Genomic DNA, 17,178 nt, shown 5'->3' with positions numbered 1-17,178 from the left:
ATCCTTGAAGAATAGATCAGATGACCCCTGGGATTCTTCAGAATTTACATTTTCTATAGTTGTTGAAAAGTGAACTGTTAGTCCAAATTTCATACAGAAGTTTCTCTGATTAGGATTGTGGTCATTTACTTCTTAGTGCTAGTATCAAACAAATAAAATTCACCGTCATACACATTGTCCTTTGTTGTAATCTAAGCAGCCATGTCGCCCAACTAAGATTTCACCTCACTACTATAGTTCAGTGACGGTCCTGGGGGATGAATTTTTGGTTTGTTTTTAGAATTTGACATAACTTTGAGTTCACCACTGTATTTTGGGTGCTTTATAGGAGCTTAGTAAGTATTTGTTGAAAACTTTAGTTATGGTGGCTTAACCAGGAAGGAAAACTTCTAAGATTTTTATAGATGGCGTTTTCTTCTGGTCATACCTCATCTTCAGTCTCATGGATTTGATCCTTTGTAAGGCTCTGCTATCCTTGTTCGTAGCCAGAGCTGTTTTCTATTAAGTGCCCACTATGTATGCACTCTTCTAAGTGTTTTATGTACATTGTTTCATTGAATTTGAAAACAATCATATGAGAGTTAGCCAACTTTTACAATGAGTGAGGGAGCCTGGGTCCATTAATCTGTTATATGGTTTTTCATCACCCATCGTATGTCAAGCATTGTGCTGGGCAAAAGGGACACAGTCGTAACAAGACATAGTCTCTGTTGCTGGGGATCTTACAGCCTGGTTGGGTATATAAGGCAGGCAATATTGTGCTTCCCACACAATACAGTAAGTACAGGGTTTTCTGTACTTACTATATTGGAAGAAGATGATGGAAGAGGGGACTTAACCCTTCCATTTATAGTCTCTTGATGAATGTCTGAACTGAGGCTTCCTAAGGATTGTGGGCATAAAAAGATACAGGGAGGAAACACTGGGACACAGAATGTTTTGAGCAGGGCTAGAAAATTTCTATTTTTGTTTGTATAATAGTTCAGATTTCCTGTAGCTAGTTGGGTAGCATCTTGTTTTGTGCAACTCAGGAGTAATCGTTACGGTCCAAGGATGGTAGAATGACTTAACACTTGGGAACGGTCAGCTAATGTATAGTCAGCTTGTCAGTGTTCTCTGTAATGTAAGAGAAGGCAGAATCTGTGTGTAGATGATATGGTTCCAAAGTAGAATGATTCAGGGCCATCTTTTGCAAGATAGGTATTAGTGGTGCAAAAAGGGAGAGACCAGCTGGCCACCAAAATACCATTTTACAGGTTTGGTTAGCTAGTACAGGGTCTTGCCATTTATTGTGATAGATTTCCCACACATGAGCAGGCTCTCCAGGATCAGCTCAAACCACCAAAACTCAGAGACAATAGTGTAAGCCACAGACCCCAATTTATTCAGTCACTTTGGAAATAATTCCCTCTTCGCCCCTTTCCAGGGCATCTCCTTTTTGGTACCAAGGTCCTCAGGAGGCAGCACTAGCTATCAGAAAGTTGCCCGAAATAAGAGGACAGTGGACAGTTTTGTACAGACTGCTCTGAAACTTGATATATTATAGCAGCCCTGAGTTAACGTCTCTCATTAGCCAAATCTTTAGGTTTCCCACAGTTATGGTTACTATATGAAATCTTGATATGGATCTTAAAAAACCAGGCAGCTTTCTATGAATTTTCTTGAGATGGATTGTTAGTTCTAAGTATGCTGTGGTTAAGTAGTTCATTTATATCATTAAGGATCCAGTTTCTCTCTGCCTCTTTGGATTTTTCTTGTCTTCAACATTTGCTTTATCCCAAGGCTTTTTTCTTTTAGAGTTATAGTATGGCTGCTATTGGTAATCAGGACTATAAAATATTCTTATTCAGTTTAGTAAGAGAGAAAGCGGGAACATGAGTGATTCGGAGACCACCATCAAACCTGCTTCAAGTTTCAAATATGAGTCCTTCCACTGGGGGTCCCAGTGGTTAGGGCTCCACGCTTCTACTGCAGGAGGCACAGGTTTGATCCCTGGTCAGGAACTAAGATTGTTGCATGCCACACATCACAGCCAAAAAAAAAAAAAAAGAATGAAACCTTTCCTTCCAAATAGGACTGATAAGGTCACATAACCAGGGAGATGACATGTACCAATTGGTTTAATCCAGTTGGACTCTACCTAGAACTAGGTTTAGGGACATCTCTTGAACAAAATCAGGGTTTACTTAGTAGGAAGTAGGAAGGGTTCACATTATTAGGAAGAAGTAGAGCATAAATTAGGTAGGCAGCCAATATAGCCCACTACAATATTTAAAAAAATTTTTTTCTGATGATATAAAACATACCTGTCCATTGTATAAAACATTTGGAAAATAAAGCATAGTTGGGAGAAGGCAACAAAAATACCCTAATTCCTCTATCCAGAAAACAGTTTGCTGTCTTTTTCTTATGTTTGTGTGTGTATATGTATATATATATATATAGTTTTTATATAATTGAGATCATATACCTTATTACCATATTATATTTTAATGCTTGTAGAATATTCCATTGACTGGATGTACAGTAATTTATTTAATAATTCCTCTACCATTAAATATTTAAATAATTACTGTGTTTTGCTATAATAGTCCATATAACAATGAATATTGTGGGGCATAAAACACTTCATTTGTTTTGAATATTTCCCTGCTATCTCTCAGGATAAAACTACTTATCAAATAATTTGATTATATGTGTGCCTTTGTAGTGTATTACAGTTTTACTTTCCGGAAGAATTATATCAACTTAAACTGCTGTCAAAATATAAATGAACCAGTTTCATTATAACCACTTCAGCACTGGGTTCTGTCATTTAAATTTTTTTTTTTTAACCAATTTGCTAGGTATAAAATGGTAAATGCTTTTGACATGATCTCTAATTGTTGTCATTATCCTTGTTCTCTGTTTGACTTGGGGTTTTATTTATGGCAGGGATCTGCAAAGGCTTGGAGAACTTCAGTCTGAATTGGCAGGAGTAGCTGACTTCTCTGCTACCTATCTTAGGTGTCAACTGCTTCTCATTAAGGTTGGTTTGAATCCATTTTGTTCTTGAATATGATGCTAAGAATGCACTTTAATGGATTCAGCAGTGTTTGAGGCCTTAAGTGGAAAAATATATGGTCTTATGCAACTGCTTAGCAATGGGAAAATTATGTACTCTGAAGTATAATTACATTCGTCTCTAATTAAAGAATTGTTAACTCATATAGGAATTTTAATTTTTTAATTTGGGAGAATTCTTTTATTATATAATTGGAGCAGATTGGATAATCAGTTGCATTAGAATCCCAAGGATTTTAACTGTTTTTTAATCATTTGATTAGCAAAGATCTTATATAAACTTATATATATTTGTAATGCTAATTTCATTTTGTCAAAGTCAAATTAGTCAAAGGTTGATTTCATTGCTCTTAAAAGGGCCAACTTGCTGGCATTTCATACTAGGTAGGTAGATTACATGTATATATATGTATGTGTGTGTGTATACCAAATTAGTACCAAAATTAGTACCAAAAAGCTGTTTCAGTTTACTGAGTTGAAAACCAATTAAACTAGCTCAATAGCTGTCAGCTTCTGCAGCAGAGTTCTGCTATTAATTCAGACTTCTGATTTAGGAGAGCCCTCTCATTTGATAAGACTTTACCTTGGCTTTAGTTCTAAGTGTTGTTAGTCTTCAAAGCTGTTAGTGATATTTGACCAAAGTCAGAATAAATGGAGGAGTCAGAAATTATTATACACTGTAAGGTATGTGATTTTAGGGTGATGTAGGTGTATGTATACATGTGAAGATGGATGTGTACACTGAAGTAGGTTGGGATTTAAACAGTCCTAAATTGGCTAGATAGATTCATTCAAATGTATATATCTTTGTAACCACTAGCACAGTTAAGATATAGAACATTTCCATTACATCCAAAAATTCCTTTATGCCTCTTTACACAGTTATTTGGCATTTCCAAGTTTCTATAAAACAAGGCTAATAATTGCTCTACCCAGGTGAGAATTGGTAGCAAGCAGCATGTGAAAACCCTTGGTCTATTGTCTGGTACATAGTGAGTGCCATGTCATCATTGGTCTTCTTCCTTCTTCCTTGGCTTGCTATCTTCTGCATTGAAATACAAAAAGGCCTTTGAAAAGAATCTACTTTTCTTTAGTAGGAAAAGAGAAGAGATTACTTCAAAATGTGATATAATGTTACATACTCAAATGCTTCCCAGGTGGCGCTAGTAGTAAAGAACCCACCTGCCAATGCAGGAGTCCTAAGAGGCGCGGGTTTGATCCCTAGGTCAGGAAGATCCCCTGGAGGAGGAAATGGCAACCCACTTCAGTATTCTCGCCTGGAAAATTCCACGGACAGAGAAGCCTGGTGGGCTACAGTCCATAGGATTACAACGAGTCAGAACTGACTGAAGTGACTTAGTGCACACACACCCCAAAAAGCATACAAAATTACTCTGATTTCTGACTACAACTATATAAAAAACATGTATATGAGAAATTATTGGAAGCAAATATTCGAAAACAGTAACTCTGTTAGTGGTAGCATAATTTAGTAGTATAATTTAAAAATTTCTATTTTTTTACTCCAGACTTGCCACTGTCTGATAGTCACTAGGTACCTGTAACTGTTGAGCACTTTAAACGTTCATATTGAGATGTGCTGTAAGTGTAAATACACACTGGATTTCTTAGATTTAGTATGAAAAAATGTGAACTATCTCATTAATAATTTTTAAAATATTGATTGCATAGTGATATGATAAACTGGGTTAAATAAACTATTGTTAATTTCACCTGTCTCTTTTTACTTTTTTTGGTTATTGTTATTTTTCTGTCTTTTTTTTAAATTTCCGAGATGTAACTACTAGAAAATGTAAAATCACATCCATGGCTTATGTTATTATATTTCTATTGTACAGTGTAAGTCTAGGTTTTCTGAACTGTCATTATGTCTATAATTAAGAAGGACTGTGAAAATAAGAGACTATAGCAGAGGTTTAGATGAGACGCCATATGGATGGATAGGAGAGAAGAGAGATGAAAGGTAAAATTCATGGCTCTAAGTGATAGTTTTGAATATAGAGAGTTAGAGAGCAAGGAATCTAGGAAAGCGTCTTGATTTTTTATTTGAGTATGTTGGTCAGGTGATGGGGCTGTTCACAGATAGTGGGCATATAGCAAAGAAAAAGGAATCAAGTCAAGGGGTCTGGGCTGTCAGGGTAGTCTATGGGCTTTGAGATTAGGAGGTCCCAGAGCCTCAGAAGCCTAGCTTGCCTGGACATTGTGATGAGGCCTTCATGTCTCCTGCACTCTGCTTGCATTCTCTGGTTTGGGGCATGGGGACTTTGGGCCAAGAATTGAACGGGGAGGATTGCATTTGGCCCAAATCATTGATTTCCACTCTGTCATAACAGGTAAGGCTTATTGGCTTAAAAGAGTAAGACTGAAAAAAAAAAAAAAAGAGTAAGACTGAGAGAAAGTCTTGATCACAGTAAATTTTCAAAGCAAAACAAACACCTAAGTCTCAAATGATATGGCAGTCTTTCTGACCTCTGTGTCCTGTCCTCTGCTGACTTGTTAGGCCCTACAGGAAAAGCTGTGGAATGTGGCTGCCCCTTTATATTTGAAGCAGAGTGATTTGGCCTCAGCAGCAGCAAAACAGGTAAGCTTATTGAGACCTTCTCCTCAGATAGGTATTTGTCCAGAAATTGTGTTCTCTAAGTTAGTTAGGGTCAGAGGACTTCACAAGGCTCTGCTGGGCTCCCCACTTTCAGCCTGTGTCAGAAGTTAGTGATACGAGGAGCAGCATAATTAGGGGACACGGCACTGGCTTTCGAGTCAGGGGGCTTTGGTTCTGTTCCCATGTCTGCCTCTGATTTGCTGGGCGATACAGAGCAGGTTACTTAATCTCCCCGATTTCTAAGATTTCTTTTGTGTTCTAAAATATTATTAATTTGTATTTCAGAAATGGGGGCTTCCCTGTTGGCTCAGTGGTAAAGAATCCGCCTGCCAGTGAAGGCAATGCAGGTTTGATCCCTGGGTTGGGAAGATCCCCTGGAGAAGGAAACGGCAACCTACTCCAGTATTCTTGCGTGGGCAGTCCCACAAATAGAGGAGCTTGGTGGGCTATAGGAGCCTGGTAGTCCATGGGGTTGCAAAAGAGTTGGACACAATTTAGTGGCTAAACAACAAATTTCAGATATACTAAAATTAAATTATAATATTATGAATCTTTCATCTGAAAATGTAGCTGCACTCAGTTTGAGGTTGTTTATATTTTCAGCCTGTACCATCTCTCTCATTTCTTTAACCATCTTTTGAATATTTAAAGGTCCTTATGTTTCTCCTCAGTTCATTAAGTAGAATTTAATTTTACTTGCCTTAAGTGTCTTTCTTTCTAGTTTTGAGCAATTTCCTTTCATTTTTGGATATTGGCATTTGGGAACTCTTCTGGGTTATGTCTTCCTAATAGTAAGTTTATATATGACTAATTATGACCCAGTAGGAAGCTAATGATGGTGACTATAATTGTTACATTATAGTTCACGAAATGATTTCAAGTCTGTTTTACTTAATCCTCATAATAATCCCATTAGGTGGAACTTCCTGGCAGTCCAGTGGTTAGGACTCTGCTTTCACTGAAGGGGGCGAGGGTTCAGTCCCTGTCAGAGAACTAAGATCCTGAAAGGGGCATGGCACAGCTGCTGCTGCTGCTAAGTCACTTCAGTCGTGTCTGACTCTGTGCGACCCCATAGACGGCAGCCCACCAGGCTACGCCGTCCCTGGGATTCTCCAGGCAAGAACACTGGACTGGGTTGCCATTGCCTTCTCCGATGGCACGGCTACACACACACACAGATCCCATTGGGTAGCAATAAGTATTGAGTCCATTTTACAGATGAAACAGCACTCAGCAAGGTTATAATCAGAGAGCTAAAGGTAGTAAATCAGAGACTTGACCTCAGATCCTCTGATACCCAGAGTCTGTTTTCTTTCCACTAGTCTGCTTGATCTCTAATCTAGTCCCCCTCTCAGACCTGCCATGTGGCTTGTAGGGGAGTAGAACTTAATGACTACAGACTGGAGATGGAAATGGGCCATGTTGGGAGGGATTGGACCAGGGAGCAGTATTCTGGAAGACAGAGAGGAATTACCATTTCTATGTGACGGTTGGGCTTCCTTGGTGGCTCAGATGGTAAAGAGTCTGCCTGCAAGATGGGAAACTTAGGTTCGATCCTTGGATCAAGAAGATCCCCTGGAGAAGGAAATGGCAACCTATTCCAGTATTCTTGCCTGGAAAATCCCATGGCTGGAGGAGCCTGGCGGGCTATAGTTCATGGGTCACAAAGAGTCAGACACGACTGAATGACTAATACTTCACTTTCATGGGACAGTTACTGTTAATCACCTTCCATGCCCCGTTTAATCCTTTAAATTTTATTATGTTGGTGCTGTGTCTTCTGCATTTACAGTTAAGGAAACTGAAGCACTGTGTCATTAGGAAATATATCTTACTGTCAGTTATAGGAGAACCTGGAGTCATTTCTCTGACTCAGTGCCTTCAAAAAACACAGGAAGGAAAGAGAAACATCATTAGAGGGGAGTCACTACCTTGGATAGAATGGAACAAGAGCTTAAGATACCCTGGGCTTGAGCTGAGATCACTGATACTGTTTTCTGTACTGATTCCCTCCCTAAAATCCCTCTGACAGACCCAGCTCATGGAGCAGACTAAATGACTAACAGCTGGGTCATGGTTCCTAACAATAAATTCTTGAGGGCCTTTCTTGAGGTTTGTTTCTGTACATATCCATTTGCTGCCATGCACAGTGAGTTTGCTTTAGAGTTACAAGCAGTGCTTTATAGTTTTATCAGTATGTAAACTTTCATATCTGTCTGTCGTCAACTGAATAATATTACCAGATGAGTTTATTTTAATTGACAAAATAATTTATTCTTTTCACGACTTACTGATTTCTCTCAACATATATATTAATTTCTCTCAAATTATATCAATTTCTGTCAACATAGGCACTTAAAAATCTCAGCTCAGAATTAAAGCAGAGGCCTTAAAAAAAAAAACCTCTGTTCAGATCTAGTTTCACTTAGAATTCTGTGCTGCTGTTTTCCTTATAGATCATGGAAGAAACCTATAAAATGGAGTTCATGTATAGTGGCGTGGAGAACAAGCAGGTGGTGATTATCCATCACATGAGGCTGCAGGCCAAAGCCTTGCAACTTATAGTAACAGCACGGACTGCTCGAGGGTAAGATGTGTGGTTGGCAAAACAAGGGTGGCCCAGTCCTTTTAAAGACACCTAAAAATGCATTCAGAGATCTCACCAAGGTTAATGATGCGTGAACTTATATTTAGGAAAGATTACCTAAGGGATGGACTTCCCTGGTGGCTCAGAGAGTGAAGATTCCGTCTGCAATGCAAGAGACCTGGGTTTGATCCCTGAGTCAGGAGGAACCCCTGGAGAAGAAAATGGCAACTCACTCCAGTAATCTTACTTGGGAAATCCCATGGACAGAGGAGTCTGGGGAGCTACAGTCCATGGGGTCACAGAGAGTCAGGCATGACTGAGGGACTAACACTTTCAGTGTTACTTTTCACCTAAGGGATATTGCAAGCTCTTCATTTCTTGAGATATTCCAAATTCCATTCTTAGATCAGATTAGATCCCTGGCAAAACCCTTCAGTGGCTCTCCATTGCCTACAGCAGAGCATAAGATTTCATCTGGCAGCAAAGTGTACTATATGATCCCTGATAGATTTCTTTAAGAATTTAGTGCCTGAACCATTTTGTTTTCTCTTTTGAAGGGACTAGTGCTTTGTCTCAGGCAGCCAAGACAAATTTTGAGACTGTCTGGTGCTGTGAGACTACTTTGTTCAAATCTTGACCTTTCTACTTACTCATTGTTTGATCACAGACAGGTTTTTTTTTTTCAGCCTCTCTGTGCCTTGTTTCCCTGCCTGTAAAATAAGAATGATGACAGCATCTATCTCATAAGGTTTCCATGGAGAATCAGTCAGTTCAGTCGCTCAGTCATGTCCAACTCTTTGCGACCCCATGAACTGCAGTACGCCAGGCCTCCTTGTCCATCACCAACTCCCGGAGTTTGCTCAAACTCAAGTCCATTGAGTCAGTGATACCATCCAACCATCTCATCCTCTGTCGTCCCCTTCTCCTCTTGCCTTCAATCTTTCCCAGCATCAGGGTCTTTTCAAATGACTCAGTTCTGTGCATCAGGTGGCCAAAATATTGGAGTTTCAGCTTCAGCATCAGTCCTTCCAAAGAATATTCAGTACTGATTTCCTTTAGGATGGACTGGTTGGATTTCCTTGCAGTCCAAAGGACTCTCAAGAGTCTTCTCCAACACAACAGTTCAAAAGCATCAACTCTTCGGCACTCAGCTTTGTTTATAATCCAACTCCCACATCCATACATGACTACTAGAAAAACTATAGCTTTGACTAGACAGACCTTTGGTGGCAAAGTAATGTCTCTGCTTTTTAATATGCTGTCTAGGTTGGTCATAACTTTTCTTCCAAGGAGTAAGCGTCTTTTCATTTCATGGCTGCAGTCACCATCTGTGGTGATTTTGGAGTCCAAAAAAATAGTCTGTCACTGTTTCCTCTGTTTCCCCATCTGTTTGCCATGAAGTGATGGGACCAGATGCCATGATCTTAGTTTTCTGAATGTTGAGTTTTAAGCCTACTTTTTACTCTCCTCCTTCACTTTCATCAAGAGGCTCTTTAGTTCTTGTTCACTTTCTGCCATAACGGTGGTATCGTCTGCATATCTGAGGTTATTGATATTTCTCCCGGCCATCTTAATTCCAGCTTGTGCTTCATCTAGCCCAGTGTTTCGCATGATGTACTCTGCATAGAAGCTAAATAAGCAGGGTGACAATATACAGCCTTGACGTACTCCTTTCCCAATTTGGACCCAGTCTGTTGTTTCATGTCCAGTTCTAACTGTTGCTTCCTGACCTGCATACAGATTTCTCAAGAGGCAGTTAAGGTGGTCTGGTATTCCCATCTCTTTAAGACTTTTCTACAGTGTATTGTGATCCACACGGTCAAAGGCTTTGGCATAGTCAATAAAGCAGAAGTAGATGTTTTTCTGGAACTCTCTTGCTTTTTCGATGATCCAACAGATGTTGGCAATTTGATCTCTGGTTCCTTTGCTTTTTATAAATCCAGCTTGAACATCTGGAAGTTCACGGTTCACGTACCTTTGAACCCTGGCTTGGAGAATTTTGAGCATTACTTTGCTTTTGTGTGAGATGAGTGCAATTGTGCGGTAGCTTGAGTATTCTTTGGCATTGCCTTTCTTTGGGGTTGGAATGAAAACTGACCTTTTCCACTCCTGTGGCCACTGCTCAGTTTTCCAAGTTTTCTGACATATTGAGTGCAGCACTTTCACAGCATCATCTTTTAGGATTTGAAATAGCTCAACTGGAATGCCATCACCTCCACTGGCTTTGTCCATAGTGATGCTTCCTAAGGCCCACTTGACTTCGCATTCCAGGATGTCTGGCTCTAGGTGAGTGATCACACCATCGTGATTATGTGGGTCGTGAAGATCTTTTTTGTATAGTTCTTCTGTGTATTCTTGCCAGCTCTTCTTAATGTCTTCTGCCATGAAGAATGAATGGGGTAAAATGTGTAAAAGCATTAACATGGTACTTGGTACATAGTTAGAGTTTCTGAAAATGAGAATTGCTATATTGCTATATTTCATTGATCCTGAAATGTTCATTTAAAAAATTTAACTTCTCTGAAATCAGATATTTTGATGATGTTCTATAGTTTGATTGAAAGTGTTTTTTTGTTTCTTGGTGTTTCATAAAAGTGCATCTTAAGAGTGATGGCACCAAACAAAAAAAGAGAAAAAGAACAAAAAAAAACAAGAGTGATGGCACCAAAGATTTCGTATATATAATATGTACTTAGGGAACTTGTTATCAGACAGAAGACACATTTAATGCTCAGTCCACTAGTTGTGTTAGACTAAAAATCATGTAGAGAAACAAATATATGAGTGTTTAAGTAAGCACCTAAAAACACATTAGGAAGAACATTCTTTTTTTTTTTTTTTTAAGGAAGAACATTCTGAGTGTTGTTTTATTTCCTTGCTTATCTTGATGGTGACCTGATAGGGTCAGGTGGTACCTTAATCTTAGAGATAGCCATACATTCATTTAGCAAATGTTAAATCCCTGCTATGTGCCGGTTGTAGCTGAGAAAATATAAGTGCTTGTGGTAGCATCTACACTTTTTTATTAAAGAAAATGGATCTCCTTTTCAGTTTATATAGAATTATTATAAACATTTCAATATTGCAGATTAAGCGAACATTTTGTTCTCTGGTAATCTACCCCTTATAAAACACCTAAGTATCCATTTAGATTATAAATATGTATGTTTAATATAGATTGAATCATAACATACTTGTCTGTTGTGCCTTATTTTTACTTCATCCAGCAATACGATATTTCACGTTTCCATGTTGTTAATAAGATTCCAATATATTAGGTCTTTGCTCTTTTTTTTTTTTTGGCTGTGCTGCTGCTCTGTGGCATGTAAAATCCGGGAATGAAACCCACGCCCCCTGCTTTGGACCGCCAGAGAAGTCCCTCATGCTGTATTATTTTATATTTTCCATTTGTACACATTCCTGCTCCTTTTTCTTTTTCCTTGATTTTTGCTGGATTGATTGTTTTGTTTCTCTCTTATTCCAGGGGTTTGGAGGTTTTGTACTATTCAAGTTTTAAACTATTCAAATTAGAGACAGTAGAACATAATAATGGTTCAGAGGGCTGGGGTGCCTCATAGCTTAGATTCAGATCTTAACTCCACCATTTGCAAACTTAGTAACCTTGGGCAAGGTACTTAAGAATGTCTCTCAATTTGTTTCCTGTAAGTTAAACTGGGACAATGTTAGTACCTGAATCTCTGTCATAAAGTTATTGTAAGGATTATTGAATTATTATATGTAAAACCCTTAAAATACTGCCTGAAACATTAAGAATAAACACTTAATAAATGCTAACTCTTTTTAGTTGAATAAATAGTATTTTTACTCTTATATTTTTAGTAAATTGATTGACCTTAAATTTGTTAGCATTAAAAATAGAATTTATGATCACCTTTATCAAAACCACATTTAATCAAAATACAAGTTTAAGTATACTTTTATTTTCTAGTTTCACATTGTTAAATAATTTAGAATTTAGTTTCAGATTATCCTTTTTTTAAATTGTAGCTGATTTACAATATTAGTTTCAGGTATTCACTATTTTTACAGATCATACTTCATTAAAAGTTATTACAAGATAATGGCTATAGTTCCTTGTGCTGTCCAATATGTTGAATTACAGTTTTTCATGTATGTCTTATTTTATGAATTCTTTCTTAAAATCTGCATCAATCTTTATAAGTACATTGTCAAAATTATTTAGCTCCAACTTGCCCACCACTGCTGTTTTTGTACTACAATTGTCTTTTAAAAAAAAATTATTTATCTGGCTGTTTGGTCTTAGTTGCTGCATGCAGGATCTTTAAATTCTAGCACGTAGGATCTAGTTCCCTCACCAGGGTTGGAACCCAGGCCCCCTACATTGGGAGTTCAGAATCTTAGCCACTGGACCACCAGGGAAGTCCCACAGTTGCCTTTTAAAATTCCCTGTTCTAATTCACTGTGTATCTGACTGGAACACATTCACTAGTAATTGTTTTTCAGAATAAGTAGATAAGTAGTGTACTCATTGAGACTTTGCATATCTAAAACTTTCTTTTGCTCTCATATGTGAATGGAGTTCTTTCAGAACTAAATATTACTATATCTGTTTTGTTCTCTTTCCTTTGTAGTTAGCTTATTTTTCTCAAAGCTGCAAACTTTTCTTTTTAGAATTCAGAAATTTCTGAATATATCTGTGTTTTCTTTGCTTGTTCTTACTGACCTTTAGTGAGACTTTGAAATCTTAGCTCTGTTTTATCTCAGAGTTTTTTTCCCCTCTATCATTTCTTTAATTACTTCTTCTATCCACTTCAGTGTGTCATACTGGATATTGTATCACCTGGCCCTATTTTTCCTACATTGTATCTTTTCTCTCATAATTTCAGTTTCTTTTTCTACTTTATATTCTGAGTAAATTCCTCAGCATGCTCTTTTAATTTACTATTTCAGTTTTCGTCATTTTTCCTTCTAGTGTTCAATTGTTGAATTGATTTCAGTATTATTGTTTATTTCTGTACCTTTTTTGTAGCAGTTTTTCTTGCTTTATCATTGCAATATCATTTCAAATCGTCTCTTCAGTCTTACTGAGATTGTTTATTAGAATTTTTAAAAAAGGTTTCTGTGCTTTCTTGCGTTGATATTCTCATTGAGGTCTTCTTGGTTTCCTTGACAGCTCCTCATCATCCTTATAACATCTAGTAATTTTTCATTGTGTTTTTATACTTATAAGTGAAAGTTTAGACCAGTTTAAATTGGTAATTGGTATTGGCTTACCTAACAGTTACAGGTCAGTGTTTGGTTTTCCCTAGTGGGCCTTGCTCTTACACTGAAAATGGGGGGTTCTTAGTGGTAGAGGCCTACTTCATGTACCATGTAGGTGAGGCTGCCTACTCTGTTTGGGAGTTTGGAACGAGTTCTCAAATCTTTTCATATTTTACTGCTTGGAAATTCTCCAAACTGGTTGTATGTAAGCAGGCCCAAAAATGTACTACGTGGCTAACTTGCTTTCAGGTCAGCCTCTACTTAGCTGGAGTTGTCCTCTCTAGCCCTCTCATCCTTGGTGGTCTTTGATTGGTTAACCTCACTAGCAAATTTCAGTTCCACTTCTGGTAGTTTTTCAGAGTTAAGGAAGATTCAAGTGCTACACACTTTTTAGGAAAATAATTCAGGTTAATGTTGCTTTTAGAATACATTTCCATTTGCCATTTATCATTTATATATCCATTCAACCAATAGTTATTGAAGAGCTGCTTGTTTCTGGAAACGCTGGATTATTAAGAACCTTGGTCCCACAGTCTTACTTTTCTTTACTTGCACTGGGCCTTTGTTGTTGCGCGAGGGCTTTCTCTAGTTGTGTGGCTTCTCGTGGCATGGAGCGCAGGCTCGCGGCGTCCGGGCCCCAGTGGTTGCAGCACAGCACGTGGGCCTCAGTAGTTGTGGCTCGAGGTCTATAGAGCACAGGCTTGGTAGGTGTGCACGTCGCCTGCATGGGCAGGTGGGTTCTTATCCACTGTACCACCAGGGGAGTCCCTCTTACATGTTTTTATATAAGGAACGAGTGTTTGCTTTTTATTCACTGGAGCTGTATTCCTTCAATTAATGATGTATTAATGAAAATAAATGGAATATCCACATGCAGAAATTACAAGAAATAAAATGCACAAAGATCAAAGGAAAAATCTTTTCTTTGATTAGTAAGTTACATTGACCTGGCATGTTGCCTGGGCTAAATTAGGTATACATTTAACTTCAAAGTACTGTGAGGCCAAAGGAGCCAAGATAGAGAGGAAAGAATATAGTCTATGTCTGTATGCAAAGTAGTAACAAAATCTTTTTCCATTTTGCGTGAGAATGTGACCTTTGGTTTCCAAGTCTGTTTCCCGGAAACCTGATCACATCATCTCTATTACTAGATGACTCTGCTGTGGTAAAAATGATCTCTAAGAAAATTACATATAGACTAGAAGGAACTATTGGACTTCTCAGATGGCTCCGTGGTAAGGAATCCGCCTGCCAATGTAGGAGACTCAGGTTTGATCCCTGGGTTGGAAAGATCCTCTAGAGAAGGAAGTGGCAACCCATTCCAGTGTGCTTGCCTGGAGAATTCCATGCGCAGGGGAGTCTGGGGGCTACAGTGCATGGGTTTGCCAAGGAGTCAGACACAACGTAGCAACTGAACAGCAACAACAAGAAGGAACTGTCAGTGAACTCTAATTACCTGGCGCAGATGCCAAAGCTTTGGCCTTCATTGAGTGCAGTGATTCTTGCAACTGAGCATATCCCTCTAGGTACCCTGGAAGGTATAATTGTGGGTTACTTCATGAGGCATGAGGTTTCTCCGTGAAAATGGCCTCCACATTGGCCTGATGTAGATCTCATCTCCTTGAACCTGAGCTGTCAGAACTGCCAGAGAGCTCTGTGGGTTGCTGCCCAGGCTGCTGCATGGAGGAATGTGCCATTGCACTGCCCTGCCCTATATCTGAACCCAATCTGGTGCCCAGTGTGCCTGTGATAGTCTTTGATTTTGAATATTCATGGAGCCTAATGAGCACTGCACTGTTTTAATTGGGTCTTGAGTTGCTGACAAATGTTTCCCTGTAGGTCCTTTAGGAGTCCTTTAAGAGAAATAGAATTTTTAGTGTAATATGCTCATTGTCTTTCCATGTAGGTTCAGTTTCTGGGACTTTGGTCTTTACGACTCAGTTCTCAGATTTCAAATAACATGGGTTTTTATTTGTTTGTTTTGTTGTTTTTTTCTCTTCTACAGAGTTGACCCCTTATTCGGAATGTGTGAAAAATTTTTACAGGAAGTAGACTTTTTTCAGAGGTAAGTGTTTGATCACCTTCTAGCTTATTAAATCTTGCTTATGTAGAGAATTGCATTTATAGGGAAACAGGAGTGATCACAACCAGAATCCTTGGTTTAGCCCTTGTAGCCAGTGTGCCCTAATTTGTATGCAGTTAGCTGTCAGTATCAGCGGCTTCTGCATTCATGGATATGGAGGGCCTGACTGTTACTATTCCATTTTATGTAAAGGACTTGAGCATCCATGGATTTTTGGTATGTACTAGGGGTCCTAGAACCAATCTGCCACAAATACTGAGAGATAATTGTATTTTCTTTACTGGTATGTAAACTTCCTAAGTTAGCTAAACATATAGCATAATAATAAAAACATCAGAAATTATTGAATGTTTTGATTCAGCACTCAGCTGGGCCAGAAAAAGACGAATATTATGTGGAAAAACTCAAAAGTTACAACTTGCCTATTTTTTTCACTGTGATTCTGAAAGTTGCAGTGTTTCTCTCTTAACTACAAAATATTGTTCCATAATTCTGTAGGTAGCTTTTATTTTATAGCCTAGATATGTTTTCTGAGGATTCTTTTTGAAGTTAATTGGCTAAAACTGATGTAGTCAATGAGTGGAAGGCTTGGTGAAACAGTAGGAGTCAAAGTAGTGACCAGACGTGTGGTATGCTGGCTATTCAATACTGGGAAGAAGGATTTATAAGAATTTAAAATGTAATACTTTTGAAATCTAACGTTTCATTCTTCCACTCCTTGTTCCTACCCCCCTGAACTTTACCAAACCTGACTCTACAGGTTTGAAAGACTCTTTGCTTTTCAGGCTTTTTTCATTTGGATGATGATAGCTTCCTACAGGGCTAGGTTGCAGTACTACCCTCACCAGTAGGGGCTATGCTGTGCTGTTCTGTGTTTAGTCGCTCAGTCGTGTCTGACTCGGGAGAAGGCAATGACAACCCACTCCAGTACTCTTGCCTGGAAAATCCCATGGACGGAGGAGCCTGGTAGGCTGCAATCCATGGGGTCATGAATAGTCGGACTCGACTGAGCGACTTCACTTTCACTTTTCACTTTCTTGCATTGGAGAAGGAAATGACAACCCACTCCAGTGTTCTTGCCTGGAGAATCCCAGGGATGGTGGAGCCTGGTGGGCTGCCGTCTATGGGGTCACACAGAGTTGGACACGACTGAAGTGACTTAGCAACAGCAGCAGCAGCGTTTCTGACTCTTTGTTATCCCATGGACTGTAGCCCGCTGGGCTTCTCTGTCCATGGGGATTCTCCAGGCAAGAATACTGGAGTGGGTTGCCATGCCCTTCTTCAGGGTATCTTCCCAACCCAGGGATCGAACCCACGTCTCCTGTGTTGCAGGCAGACTCTTCTTCACCAGCTGAGCTATCAGGGAAGCCCTGCTCTCTAGTAAATAATACAATCTAGCTTGACTGTTCAGATCCTGACTTCAAGTCTCTACAAAGTCCCTGCCTTACTTTTGGTTTTAGATTTTTATTTTTAATTAAAGTATAGTTGGTTTACAATGTTGTATAAATTTTCTGTACAGTAAGCTGATTTAGTTAAACATAGCTTTAGATTCTTTAAGGTGGAGAGTCTGTTTATGCACAG

At 38.8% G+C, this 17,178-nt stretch overlaps 1 protein-coding gene across 1 annotated transcript in view; it reads left to right on the top strand.

The window, feature by feature from the left end:
- The window catches only part of INTS4 (integrator complex subunit 4), a 97,670-nt gene that overhangs the window by 69,115 nt on the left and 11,377 nt on the right, over positions 1–17,178 (top strand). Inside the window, exons 16-19 of the mRNA XM_061168106.1 lie at positions 2,935–3,028; positions 5,585–5,665; positions 8,140–8,270; positions 15,520–15,579. Coding sequence (XP_061024089.1) covers positions 2,935–3,028; positions 5,585–5,665; positions 8,140–8,270; positions 15,520–15,579 — 366 coding nt within the window. The remainder of the gene's footprint in view (positions 1–2,934; positions 3,029–5,584; positions 5,666–8,139; positions 8,271–15,519; positions 15,580–17,178) is intronic.

The sequence above is a fragment of the Dama dama genome, chromosome 2 (assembly GCF_033118175.1).
Source record: "Dama dama isolate Ldn47 chromosome 2, ASM3311817v1, whole genome shotgun sequence".
Taxonomy (NCBI): Eukaryota; Metazoa; Chordata; class Mammalia; order Artiodactyla; family Cervidae; genus Dama; species Dama dama.
This window is presented reverse-complemented; position numbering and strand designations above follow the sequence as displayed.